This window comes from Triticum dicoccoides, chromosome 2A (assembly GCF_002162155.2).
Source record: "Triticum dicoccoides isolate Atlit2015 ecotype Zavitan chromosome 2A, WEW_v2.0, whole genome shotgun sequence".
Taxonomy (NCBI): domain Eukaryota; kingdom Viridiplantae; phylum Streptophyta; class Magnoliopsida; order Poales; family Poaceae; genus Triticum; species Triticum dicoccoides.
Window position 1 is genome coordinate 107554111 of NC_041382.1, and position 14114 is coordinate 107568224.

Consider the following 14114-nt stretch of genomic DNA (forward strand, 5'->3'; position numbering starts at 1 on the left):
TTCAACAGCAGACACACATGGGCAGAGAACATGCAGTTCAACAGCACTTCAACACCAGATTGCCATAGATAACTTATATGCCAACATATAGATCAGCCTACCTAACTACTCTTCTGCACCTCTTCTACATCTTCTTCACCAGCAGTTCAACATGGGCAGAGAACATGCAGTTCAACAGCACTTCAACACCAGATTGCCATAGATACAGCAGTTCAACATGGACTGCTCAAAATAGATAACTTATATGCCAACATATAGATCAGCATACCTAACTACTCTTCTGCACCTCTTCTGCATCTTCTTCAGTTCTTGAGCTGTTGCAGGCGGATGGAGCGGCGCACCTTCTTCACCTCTTTCTTCAGCGGCGCCTTCTTCTTGTTTTGCTCTGGCTCCTTCACCTCTTCTTCTTGTTCAACCTTCACCTCTTCTGGCAGGAGCTCGACGTCCGGCAGGAGCTCGACGTCGATGGACATGTTTCTGCCACCCTCTCTGGTGACCGGCGCAACGAGCACAACCTCGTCCACATCCGTGTCATCATCACTGATGACAATAGCCTCTGTCAGGTCGTTGTCAGAGGCGTAGTCCACAGGGTCGACTGGAGCAGGCAGCGCGAGCACGACGCCGACGACGTTCGCAGGGTCGTCGTCGAGGGGGACCGGGGCCAGAGAGGTGGTGGAGCGGTACATCCACCACCTAGCTCGCTGGTACGGATCCACGCTGAGCGTACCCTCACGCATTGCCCAGACGAGGAAGGACGGCGGCAGCACTGTGAGTCCTGTGGGGAAGGCACAGGCCTTCTCGCCGTCCGTCAGCTGCTTGGCCAACCCGCGCACATGCATGAGCATCATCTTCGGGGTGGGGAACCAGGTGCAGACTTCTCGAATCTGCGCGTGGAAGGACTGGTCGTTGCCGGCCAGATCCTCTAGTGCGAGCTTCCAGCCCTCGACGTTCGCCATGGCGGCGGTGGCCGGCGGTGGTGAGTGGGAAGAGCAGGCGACGCGGTCGGTGTGTGGGGATTGGTGAGTGGGGAGCGAAGTGGTGAGTGGTGGGCGGAGCGGTGGGTGGGCGTGGATTTATTGATGCGATGGGTGGGAACGCGAACCGTCCAGAATGGAGTGGGCGTCTCTGTGAAGAGTACAAGTAACTTTGTGCATCTAGCACTAACAAGTTCCTACTCTTACCGCATTGGCATTGCACTCTACTTCTCTGACCATAGGTCTTGGGTTCGAGACCCAGGCCAGCATTTTTTTATTTTTTTTTATTTTGGGCATCTCCAGCACACAATAAATGGAGCAGTACAAGTAGATGGAGGTGCAAAATTCAGTTAGTTCAAAAAAATCCGCACTGGCATGGAAAGTGGAGGTGCAAAATTCAGTTAGTGCAAAAGTGGAGGTGCAAAATTCAGGAAAATGAAGAAGTACAAGTAAATTACTCCATGTAGCACTAACAAGTTCCTACTCTTACCGCACTGGCATTGTACCCTACTTGTCGAACCACAGGTCCTGGGTTCGAGACTCAGGCCAAACATTTTTTTTGTTTTTATTTTTATTTTTTAATTTTGGGCGTCGCCAGCACACACAATAAATGGAGTTCACCCAAATTCAGTTATTTCAGTAAAATGGAGTACATGTGCTTCATCACCATATTCAGTTACTTCATACATTCACCAAATGCATAAAATTCAGCACAAAATTCAGGAGTTCAGACATTATGAAACAACTCAAGTATATTGTCTGTCACCAAAAAATTCTAAATGTCATTGCCACAAAATATAAATTATGAAAAATGTCTTGCACTCAAAAATGCTGCCATGAAGTTCAGACATGAACTTCTACAGTTTAGCATGAAGTTCATTTATGAACTAAACAGACATCTAACTGTCACCCCCAGGTGCTTTTGAGAAACCGGAATTTCTTCAGTTAAATTGAGATCAGGTATTGGCTCCCTTGCTCCATCTTCACCAAACATGAGCCTGTATGCTGGATAAGTGCTAGCTTCCCTCCTGTCTCTCCTCCCAGCCACTCCTCTGCCTATTGCTCTACTCCTAGAAGATCCTCCTCTCTCTGTAGTGCCAGATCTCACTGTCTTTCCTTTCTTCCTTCCTCTTCCTCCAGTTGCACTTGACCCTGGCTCATCTGGATGTGGTACTACTGCAGCTTTCTTCCTTCCTCTTCCTCTTCCCCTCACACTTGTTGTGGCTGTGGTTGTGGTTCTTCTGGGAGGGATAGAATCCCTAGCTTGCACCACAAAAGCAGACTCTTCAAGAAGTGGCCCGGGAGGATTCCAAGTGCTCACATATGCCCTCTCCTATGCAGGATCACAAAATGTCAGGAAGATATAAATGAGAAAATGAAATGCAGGTACAAATTAAGAGAAAGACAGTAATATTAAAAGTGCACCTCCTGGCCTATGGTGTAGACCATACTGCTTCTGTCATTCATAGGATCAAGCCTAGGATCAAGTCTTGTTGGCATAATATCTTGTAGTCAGAAAAAAAAATCATGTTAGTAACATAACTGAACTTAAATGCAGTTAACTGAAATCACTGTTCAAAGTCCTAATTCAGAGAAAAATAGTTAACTGAAATCCCTGATTTAACCTGTAGAATTGAAGGATCTCCAACTTCATCATCATCTTCTAATTGAGCTTCCTGTTGCCTCATAAACTTGGCATGTCCTCTCTTGTTGTGGTCAGCACTGCCACACACTGAGCAATGCATTGCCACTCCTTTTTTGTTGATGTAAACAGTTCCATCTTTCTTCTTCTTCTCTTCTGGTGTCTTTCTCCTGTTCTTTGCTGGCCTGCCCATTTTCTTTGTGAAGACTGGAGGGTGGATGGGAATGCCATTCATCTTTTCCCAGCTTTTCCTGTCCCTCATAGGCATGATGTTGTGCCCATATGCCTTTAGATAGTTTTCTATGCTATAGCACTTGTGAACCAATGTTTCAGGGTCAATCCTATCAGCTCTACAACAGGCAATCACATGATTGCAAGGGATGCCATCCAATTGAATTTTTTTGCAATCACACGTTCTTGCTGGAATATCCACAACATACTTGTTGTTGCCTGATTCAACACCATAAATGCCAAGTCCTGAATGTGTTGGAAAGCAGTTATCTGAGTACTCTGCATTCTTGTCCAGTTTCTTCCTAATCTTGGGGCAGATAAGTCCAGTCCACTTTTCTGAAGCTTCTTTGTACTTTCTGTCATGCCTCACAGTAATTTTATGTGTTATGCATTCTAGCATTGATATAACACACAGTTCTCTTGCATCCAAGATGTAGCTGCAAGAGAGACATAGTAAAGTGTTGTCAGAACTCAGTGACACTGCAAGATTGTGTTAAACATAACTGAACTTGTTTGCTACAAAAGTGAACTAACTGAAGTTTACCTGTTGTACACCTCTGACATGTTGTTCAGCAAGATGTCACACTTGGGGAAATCTCTGAAGTATGCTTTCACCCACTGGTTGGGGGGCTTGCCATCCAACCAATTATATGCCTCCAAGTTCTGTGCCCTCAGCTTCTCTCTGTTCAAGGTCCACTTGTCCACATTAGTTGACCTAGCAATGGCCCAGAACATATTCTTCAGTGTTTCTCCTTTGAACTTCTGGTGGAAGTTTTGATAAAGATGTCTAACACAAAATCTGTGTTCTGCATCTGGCCATATCTTCTCAACAGCATTGATCAAACCCTGCAAAATTAGTTCATAAACATGTGAGACAACAACACCATATGGAAATATGCAACATCAGCATGTTTGGACAAATGGAACACACCTTTTGCTTGTCACTCATTATAGTGAAATGGGAGGTGTTAATGATGTTCAAATCATTCTTCAAAGTGGTGAGAAACCATTCCCAAGAGTAAGTTGACTCCACCTCCACCATCTCCATTGCAATTGGAAATATGCAATCATTGGGATCAATCCCAACAGCTGTAAGCAGCACACCCTTGTACCATCAACAAATAGAATTGGCCTGCACCCCCTCAGGAAACCTCTCTTGCAAGCATCATAGGACCAATATAGTGAAGATAGGTGATCTTTTGGAAGCAGGTCACCTATTTCCTTCACTTTGGTTGTGCAAACAATGAATTTGCTCCCTGGATTACTTCTCCTCAGTTCTTGTCCATAGTCCCACAACTGGCTGTATTGTGCTTTCTCATCACCATGTATGATCTTAAGTGCATCACTCCTGGCCCTGCCAAGCTTCATTCTCACTGGATTAAGCTTGAACTTCTGCTGAACTTTTCTTCCAAATGTACCCAAGTCCATGCTCTTGTTGTCTCTGAACTCATCCATAAATATCTCAGTCAGGTACTTCACTGTCAAGCACTTGGAATCCCATGTTTTCTGACAGGTGTGCTCTCCATTGTACTCTCTGATGACAATGCTTCCTGTTCTATTGTCTCTAGATGCTTTCAACCTCCAAAGGCAATCAGGTTGACACACACCAATGAATCTCTCTGCCTCATTTCTAGCTTTAATGATTTTCACTCTGTTTTTGACTGTGTATGCAGTGACTGCTTCCCTTAGCTCTTTCATTTCTCCAAATACTTGCCCAACCCTGAAGATTGGGTTGCTCATGTCCATTTCTGCATTGAATATTCTGAATGTATATTTCAACTTCTCCAACTCATCTTTTGACAGGTTGAGCTCATCATCATCCAGTGGATCTTCCTCCTCAAATATCTCTTCCTCTTCTTCATTGTTGTCATTCAATGATTTGTCCACATTCTAAGCAAACAAATCATCATCTCCATCTTCACAATCATAGTCACTCTCATAAAAGTCTGAGTCGGTTTCATTCAACTCTTCTTCTCCATCATTGTTTTCAACTGCATTATCTGCATTGTCTGCATCTGCATCCTCTCCTTACATTGCATTCTCTGCATCATGATCTGCCTCTGCATCCTCTCGTTCCTCTGCATTCTCTGCATCATGATCTGCATCCTCTCCTTCTTCTTCATCCTCATTTCCATCTGCAGTTGGGCATCCTTTTAGTATGATTTCAGGATATAAGGTCTGAATCTTGTTCTCCTCATCAACTAACAAATCCAATGTCTTGGCTTCTCTGCTGGACCTCACCATAGCAGCTATAACATCTGGATTGTCCACACAAAGCAGGCCATCACCATAGTCTTTATCTGGCAAAATCCAATACACCTTGATTTGAGGGTCTGTAGGGTCATAGTCCATCCTTGCCAAGCAATACTTGATCATCCCCAGTGACCATGTGTCTGAATGACAATAGTCAAAAGCTTGATGACTGCACCCAATGTAAGAGAACTTCATTTCTCTTCCTATGCATTCCCCCAACAAAATCCCATTGTGCTCAAACTCCACTGAGAAAAACTGGCTAGCTTCTCCATTTGTCACTGCAATAATTGACACATTAAATTTTCAGTGCACAACACATTCAACTATAACTGAATCATAGTTTCAACTGACAAAGTACAGTGCTCAAACTCTAACTGAATCTGTACATGATTTTCAAACAGAAATATGCACTGAATATCAACTAAAAGACCACCCTTTCATCACAAAACAATAGTAAAAATGCTGACTTTCATCTCAAAAAAGCTTGTACTTTTGCCAAACAGAGAAAGTAAGCATTTTTTCACTGAAATATCGACTGAAAGACCACCCTTTCATCACACTTTACGGTGCATTTACAGTTCAGTGCAACAATAGCATATAATCTCTGAATATCTGAACAATAAAATCACATCAACACATGACCCCTTTCCTCTCTGACCTAAAGGACCCCCCTTTCCCTATATGCTACCCAAAACCCTAGGTCAAATCCCCTCACATTGCCCTTGATTGACCCCCCCTGAATTCCCCAAATCAGCATCAAGAAACCCTAGACAAGCTCATGGAAAGTACTTCCCCTACGAACCCTGGGGACGCACACAACCAACCCTAGTGAGCAGATCGACCCAAAATTCACACTACATTGGCATGATTGGCCTAAAAAACCTAACCACTCCGCCGGCAGGAACAGGGGAAGCAGAGGAGAAGGCAGTGGAGGCAGAGGAGGCAGATGAGTGCTTACCATATTCAGGAGGCCACTCGTCGGGTTCCCTACGCCGCGGCTCGATGGCGCCGATGAGGCCGACGGCGGCGTCGCCTCGCAGGAGCAGGAGCAGATGAGGAGGAACAAGGGACGTGCGAAAGAGAAGGGAAAGGTTTTGGAAGGGGTTTGCATCGGGCCCGACGACCAGGGGGTTTTCTGTCGGAGGTATGGTATGGACTGCTTTGCGAAATTGCTAAAGCGCGAGGTTTTTTTTGTAAAAACACGCATCGGGCCCGACAAAGCCTACCTGGCGCGCCACGTGTGCAGTTCGGGCTGGCTTTGTATGAATTTGTTACAACAGTCAAGTTGGAGGACTAGTTTTGTGGGGTTTTTTAGTTTTTGTATGAAACTATTCCCACCCCTACAAGTTTATGTACCAATAGTGGTATTAACTCTTACTTTGACGTACCAACCATGCGCTGCCTCTCTGGGCATTGCGTCCGTTCCAGTGAACCAACTAACTTTATCCCATGAACGAATATTCTCTGATCCAAACTAAGAAACGGCAGTTCATGTGTGTGGCTTTTGGAAGCCGACCTAACCTGGGACGCTCGTGTGCACCTCATCGCGAGGCTGACGTCTGACTGCCCAGCAAGGGAAAATAATCGGCTGCCCAATAGCAAAGATGCTTAATCGTTTTTAGGGTTTGCTTTACCTTGTTATATGGAGCTACCCACCGCGCAGCCGAATCAATTATAAACAAGATTGGTCACTTGAAGTGCAAGAGAGCTTAGAATCTAAGTTACTAAACTGAGTACTTTTAGTACGCATGCCCCACGGCTCCATGCAGGCATGCATGCACCTCTATAAATAGCATGCACAAGTCGAGCTCTCAACACCACCACAACACGACCTGCCAGGCACTACATCTAGCTTGTCGATTCTTCGGAGCTTACACTCGGTAACAGTTGGTCTGTCAACGATGCAAGGCCTCGCGCCATCTTCCAAGCTGTCTCTGACCGTCGTGGTCGTGGTGCTTCTCCTCGGCATGGCGGGCGCCGCCCACGGCCTGACGAGGGTCGTCTCCAGCAGCCCCGACGAGCCGTGCATGAACATGACGCTCTACTACCACGACATCCTCTACAACGGCAACAACACGGCCAACGCGACGACGGCGGCGGCCACCAAGCCGACGGCGCTGGCCACGACCTACTGGAAGAACAGCACCTACTTCGGCGCGCTGATGGTGTTCAACGACCCCATGACGGTGGGGAAGGCGCTGCCCCTGGCCGGGGAGGAGCCGGCGGCGCGCGCGCAGGGGTTCTACTTCTACGACAAGCAGGAGTCGCTGACCTCCTGGTTCGGCTTCTCCATCGTGTTCAACTCGACGGCGCACAAGGGCACGCTCAACCTCGTCGGCGCCGACCTCATGGGCGACGCCACGCGGGACTTCTCCGTCGTCGGCGGCACCGGCGACTTCTTCATGGCGCGCGGCGTCACAACCATCCGCACTGACGCCATCGAGGGCCTCTACTACTTCCGCCTGCAGATGGACATCAAGCTCTACGAGTGCTACCTCTGACTCTGACGATACAGCATGGATGCATGCCCTGTGTGTGTGTTAATTGATGTGCTGCTGATGTTGTTTATGCCTTTCCATATTTTTTCTTTTGTGTGTGTGATGGGTTGCTTGTGTATCATTGCCGCATACGCCCATAAGTATCTTTACTGTTTAGCAAGATTGATCGGTTTGTAAGTGTTAGTTCAGGAGAGGTATCTCTTCTAGAGAACTTTTTACAGATTAAATTTGTCGGTGTCACATAGTCTCACGACTCTACCATAACATATTAGTCACGGAGCATTCCAAATGAACTGTTTAAAAGGAGACACGATATTAGGGATTCTCCCGTGAGCCCTTGATCTGTTGAAGATTCATGACCATGCAGTTATGTATGGGTTTTAGTATTGCTATGTGCTCTTTTGTATTCACTCTAGCACGTCAGCACGTCTGACATTTTTGACCTATGTCTTCTGGCCAGCTTTTGCTTCCAACATCACTTCTCCTCTCATTCGAATAGTAGTTATTTTCCCTTAGGAAAATACAATTTGGTTCCTGGTTGTATGTACACCCTATATGAAGATTTCTTTTAATAATTAAACAAAAAATTAAAATAGTTCAGAAGCTTTTTTAGAATAAACTTAACTTACTTTTGTACTAGTATATAAATTTCCATGAAAAAACCCAACGTTGACTTTGCATCAAAAAAGACAAAATTTATTTGCTATTATAGGTCACTATTCACACTATTTTGACCAAAATTTTGTCTTTTTTGAAAAGAAGTCAAAGGGGGATTTTTTTTTATGAATTTTTTCTCACAAGTACAATGTAAGGTCAAGTTTATTTCAAAAATATTTTTAGAATTTTTGTTGAATTACTATTTTTTCCATATAGGGTGTATATGTCCCCATAGACCAAAAGTTCCCCTCCTTTTCCCTCACACCTATTTTTCTCTCCCACCAACTAATACATACATCGTGAATTTTTTGGAGACTGATATCTTTTGAACCATGAATCCGATTGGTGACTTTTTTTAATATCTAAATAGTTCGCATCAAAAAATTTAAAATAAGACCAATATTAGGTACATTTCAAGTAATTTTATTTCACTGATTCCAAATTACATACTTCACTCAACTAAAAAATATATTTCATAATTAGTGTGAGATTAAAATATGAAATCAGAATACAACTAGTATATATAATGTGACACTCAAATATGAAACTGAAATTGCACATTAGCTTGTTTCACAAAAATCATTTCACTTTTCACTTTAACTAGAACATAGATTTCACTTTTCATTAGCTTGTTTCACAAAAATCACATATATTTCAATTGCACATTTTTGAAATAACATATTTCACTTTTTAAAAAAGAATTATTACACATTTTTAATTAATCACGTTCACAAGTTGACATTTTAGTTTCATATTTGGGTTAAATACGTTTCTAGTGAAATAGGTTGGTTTCACATATTTCTATTGAAAAAGAGTTTTTCTTCACATTTTTTAGTGAAGTAGGTTTGTTTCACATATGAAATGTGAAACATTGAAATTTAAAAGTGTTTGAAATGTATCAAAGATTGGTCTTATTTACAGGTTTTGGCGGCAGGAGTTCAAATATATAAAAAAATCAAAATCAAACATTTGATTCAAAAGTTATGAGTCATTTAACAATTTTGAATGAAAAATAAAATGTAAGTTTTTAGTGGAGAGAGAGAACAAATAGCTATGCATGCAACATACTATCTCCGCACTCTCTCCCACCTTTATGTAAAAGGCTGACACAAGTACGCATGCAAGGACAAGTGCTACAGAACAATCTGACACACCATCGCTTTGTGTTGTGCTGTATTGACATTTTCCAATGTAGTATTGAATAAACAATGCTAAAAATCTTCCGCAGCGCTCGGATCATGATGCATCAACGAACGGCCAATGCAGGCACAGGGAGGTCCTGTCCATGGTAGATTTTCCGCTTCGGATATTCACTCGGTCGTAGTTACGTGATGGTGTGCAATGTGGGTACAGTCGGATCCCGCTATACATAGTGTTGATGGCTATATGAAACCGCCACGTCATCTATAGTCACTCATATAGTAGTATGGGCTATAAGGTTGGCTATTATATTAGTATTTTTTTCTACATTCTCTCTTTCTCTTTCGTCACATTTATTGTATTTGCCTACAAGTACGTTGCAAGTAGCGGCTCTTGCGAAATGGCCAAACACTCCATGTCCAACAAGACGATGTCTCATGAATCTTACTTGGGGCTTTGTTTGAAATGTAAGCCAACTAGATGATATGTTCGGCAGCAACTTCCAGAGTTCCTTGTCTCGACTAGCCTTTGAATTTTTGTATCTAGTAAGGCCCGAGGAGGGGCTGAGTGATTCCGTCCTCAGATTCACGTAGACGAAGGAACACTATTATCAACATCAAGAAAGACACCATTATCTCCATTTTCATAGAAATGTGAGTAGTGGGAACTACATCCACGCCCTAACTAGATGGTATACACAAAATGTCAGCAAGCTGATGAAGAAGGACGATCTTGCAATTAAGGTGCATGCAAGGATGTTCCATTCTCTCTCACATGTATGTCTTAAGTATAAAAGGTTCGCAACTAAATTTTTGTGATTTAGATGATTTTCCTTACATTAGAATTATGTTTTTGATATTTATAATAATAATTTGAAATCATGGCGAAAAGACCTTTCAAACAAGATCGATATTGGATATATATATTAAACTTATTTATATTTAGTTGTTTCACAAATTGATTGAAATAAAATTTGCAAGTGATAGCAACTATTAAAAAGGATTTTGTTCCTCCTCACTCAGTGTCTCCACGCCCTTGTGATTCCGTGTAAATGTCTTGATCTCTGTTCCCGCAAAAAAAAAGTATTGATCTCTGGTTCACACTAAATTGTTATTTGGCCCCTCATATTCTAAATCCTCGGACACGGTTGCCATGTCAGCAGCAATGCTACATCGAAAAGGGAAAAAGTGATGCCAAGACATACTCGTACGGAGTATATTACAATTTGATTAGCTTTTATCTATATCTATACCTACTATTAAAGCAAGGTGATATTCTTGGTTTCGTCCCGTTTAGGCCCAATAACAACCAACGCATAGCCCGTTAAGTTTTAAAAAAGCTCTTTCGTACCTATTCTGGGTCATTGGGCCTTTGTCATGTTTGTCCATCCACAAAAAAGAAGTAATTCCAATAGGATTCAAACACACAACCTCGAGTTCAAAAAGGAAGTCATGAACAACTCAGCTAACTCACATTGTGCATACAACATAAGGTTGTCTCTTTATTAAATACTATTACATCGCCCTCTTAGATACAATCCATCCAATTTATATACACCATCTGAGGGATAATGACGCAGAAATATGAAAGGGGAGAAAGACTAATAAAGGAAAGAGTGGCTAATTAACTACACAGACATTTAAAATTAATAAGAAAGATTGATTGACGTAGAAATAAGCAACGACAGAGAGGCTAATAATATACCTTCTATATATGTGGTGGGCTGCTATTAAACGGATTTCAGAGGGCCAAACATTCTATATGTGTGTAACAAATTCATGACATTTGCCTAAAAAGCAAATTCATAAGATATCCTCAATAATTTAAAAAGGGGCATTCCTGAGACATGCATGCTGCATATTTTAACGAGAGGGATCACATTGTGATGCCCGATCAATGAAATGGAAAAGGTAGCCAGAAGGGGACGTACGAAATGGGGAGCTAATGAGCGTGCCGGGTTGAAAGTCTCAAGAAAAAAATATCAACAGGGTTTTTGGTGTCGATCATTTTAAATTGAATTTTATGTTTGTTTCTGTCCTTCACACACATGTATTAAACTACTACAACGTAAAAGCGGGAATAAAATTATGTAATGTGGTTGAGATCTCAAACGCGATCATTCGCCAACTTATGCATCTTGGCCAGGCTTATGTGGAATGTCAGACGTGTAGTTGACAATGTGACTATCATCAATAATGGTGACAAAGAAGAGAAGTGGTAACATGGATAAGGCGCAAGGGGTGAAATTTGTTTTTCCCGTTACAACGCACGGGCTCTTGTGCTAGTACTTTGAAATGAAAAAAAAGAATCGACATACGTTACTTTGACGTACCAACCATGCGCTGCCTCTCTGGGCATTGCGTCTGTTCCACTGAACCAACTAATTTTATCCCAGCAACGGATATTCTCTGATGCAAACTAAGAAACCACAGTTCATGTGTGTGGCTTTTGGAAGCCGACCCTGTTAGAATATATTGTATGTATATACGGTTGTGTATGTATAAAACCGTATATACTCTTGGTGTTGCGTGCGTGATCAACTTTGTAATCTGGTAGTTAGGTTTAAGCTTCGATCCTTATCTTGTAGATAGCTAATTTGAGGATCAAGCCTAACCAACTATCGAATCTTGTAAACCCTAGCCTATGGCTATATATAACACGCAACGCGTCCCTGCTAGGCATACGCTTCAAGCCATCTTTCATGGTATTCAGAGCCTATCTCCTCTAAAGCACATCTCTCGTAGCCATGGCATCCTCAAGCTCCTCTGTCGCTGCGCCTGCCCTCGTCCCCATAGCCGACCGACTCCATCGCTCCAACTTCCTGGTATGGCGCGTGTAAGCCATGGCAGCCATCCGTGGGGCGCAGCTCGTCTCCTACCTCGATCCAGATCGGGAGCAGCCGGAGCAGAAGCTCCGCGACAAGGACGGCAAGCCCACGGACGCGCCCAACCCTGCATGCGACATCGACAAGGCTCGAGATTCTCAGGTGTTGAGTTTCATCTTCAACTCCATCTCAGCTCCTGTTATGGTTCAGGTTGCACACTGTGACACGGCGACCGAAGCATGGGCCGCCATCAGGGAGATCTTCATCTCCTAAACTCAGGCGCATGTCGTCAACACCAGAATCGCCCTCTCCACCACCAAGAAGGGCAACTCGACGATATCCGAGTACATCGGGCGCATGAAGGTGTTCGGTGATGAGATGGCCTCGGTGGGCAAGCCGCTCACTGACGACGACATGGTGTCCTACATCCTGGCGGGACTCGACTACGACTATGTGTCCTTCGTCTCCACGATCTGCGCTCGCACCCAGCAAATCAAGGTGAGCGAGCTCTACTCGCAGCTGATCAGCTTTGAAAGCAGGCTGGCCATGTTTGAAGGTGGAGGGCAGTCCTCCCACTCCTCTGCCAACGCCGTGTCTCGCGGCGGACGTGGTGGATCCAACCGCGGTGGTGGCCGCGGTGGCAACGGTGGCCGCAATGGAGGAGGCCGTGGTAATGGAGGCAGCGGACGTGGTTGCGGTGGCGGCCGCAGCAATGGAGGAGGCCGCAACGACTTGCCTGAGGTCTTCTGCCAAATCTGCACCAAGCCGAATCACACGGCCATGGAGAGTCGTTTTGATGTCTCCTTCAACAAGGAGAAAACTGCAGTAGCCGTCAACACCAACTCTTCCTACGGAGTGGACACGAGCTGGTATGTGGACTCAGGTGCAACAGACCACATTACCAGCGAGCTCGACAAGCTCACCGTCTGTGACAAGTACAATGGACATGATCAAGTAAATGTGCCAAACGGTGCAGGTATGAAGATTTCCCATATAGGTCATGCATATGTTCGTACCCCTACTCGTAATCTTCATCTTAAAAATATTCTGCATGTGCCCAAAGCCACTAAAAACTTGATCTCTGCTCATCGTCTAGCCAATGACAATCATGTGTTTCTTGAAACTCATCCTCATTTTTTCTTTGTCAAGGACAAGGCAACGAGGAAAACCCTCCTCCACGGTAGGTGTAGAAACGGGCTCTATCCCCTATCATCAGCTCCAATAAGCTCGGGCAGACATGCACTTGGCGCCACCAAGATATCTCCGTCGAGGTGGCACGATCGTTTAGGACATCCATCTTTGGCAATAGTTCAACATGTTCTTAGACACAATCAAATTTCCTTTTCTAGCAAAGAGTTGAATAAAGAGGGAGTGTGTGATGCTTGCCAACAAGGCAAGAGCCATCAACTTCCCTACCCAAGTTCTAGTAGTATTTCAAAAGCTCCTTTAGAGCTAGTTTTCTCTGATGTATGGGGGCCTGCCCGAGATTCAATTAATAAGAAAAATTATTATATGAGTTTCATCTATGATTTCAGCAAATTCACATGATCAGAAGTTTTCAAAGTGTTTCATGAGTTTCAAGCACTAGTTGAATGACTTTTTGATCGCAAGATTATCACCATGCAAACGGATTGGGGCGGTGAATATGAGCGCCTCAACTCCTTCTTTCATCAAGTAGGGATCACACATCACGTATCATGCCCACATGCCCATCAACAGAATGGGTCAGCCGAGAGAAAACATAGGCACATTGTGGACGTGGGTCTCTCACTTTTAGCTCATGCTTCCATGCCCTTAAAATTTTGGGACGAGGCTTTTCTAGCTGCCACCTATCTTATCAATCGTACTCCTAGCAAGGTGATTAATCTTGACACTCCTCTCGAAAAATTGTTTCA

At 43.8% G+C, this 14114-nt stretch overlaps 1 protein-coding gene and 1 pseudogene across 1 annotated transcript; both read left to right on the top strand.

The window, feature by feature from the left end:
* Nucleotides 1-6936: 6936 nt before the first annotated feature.
* On the top strand, nucleotides 6937-7627 carry LOC119359107 (dirigent protein 5-like). The gene has a single exon (XM_037625437.1). It carries the CDS (start codon nucleotides 7002-7004, stop codon nucleotides 7599-7601), a length of 600 nt encoding a protein of 199 aa, XP_037481334.1. The 5' UTR covers nucleotides 6937-7001; the 3' UTR covers nucleotides 7602-7627.
* A 4988-nt stretch (nucleotides 7628-12615) lies between these two features.
* LOC119359940 lies at nucleotides 12616-12754 on the top strand (annotated as a pseudogene).
* The last annotated feature ends 1360 nt before the right edge of the window (nucleotides 12755-14114 follow it).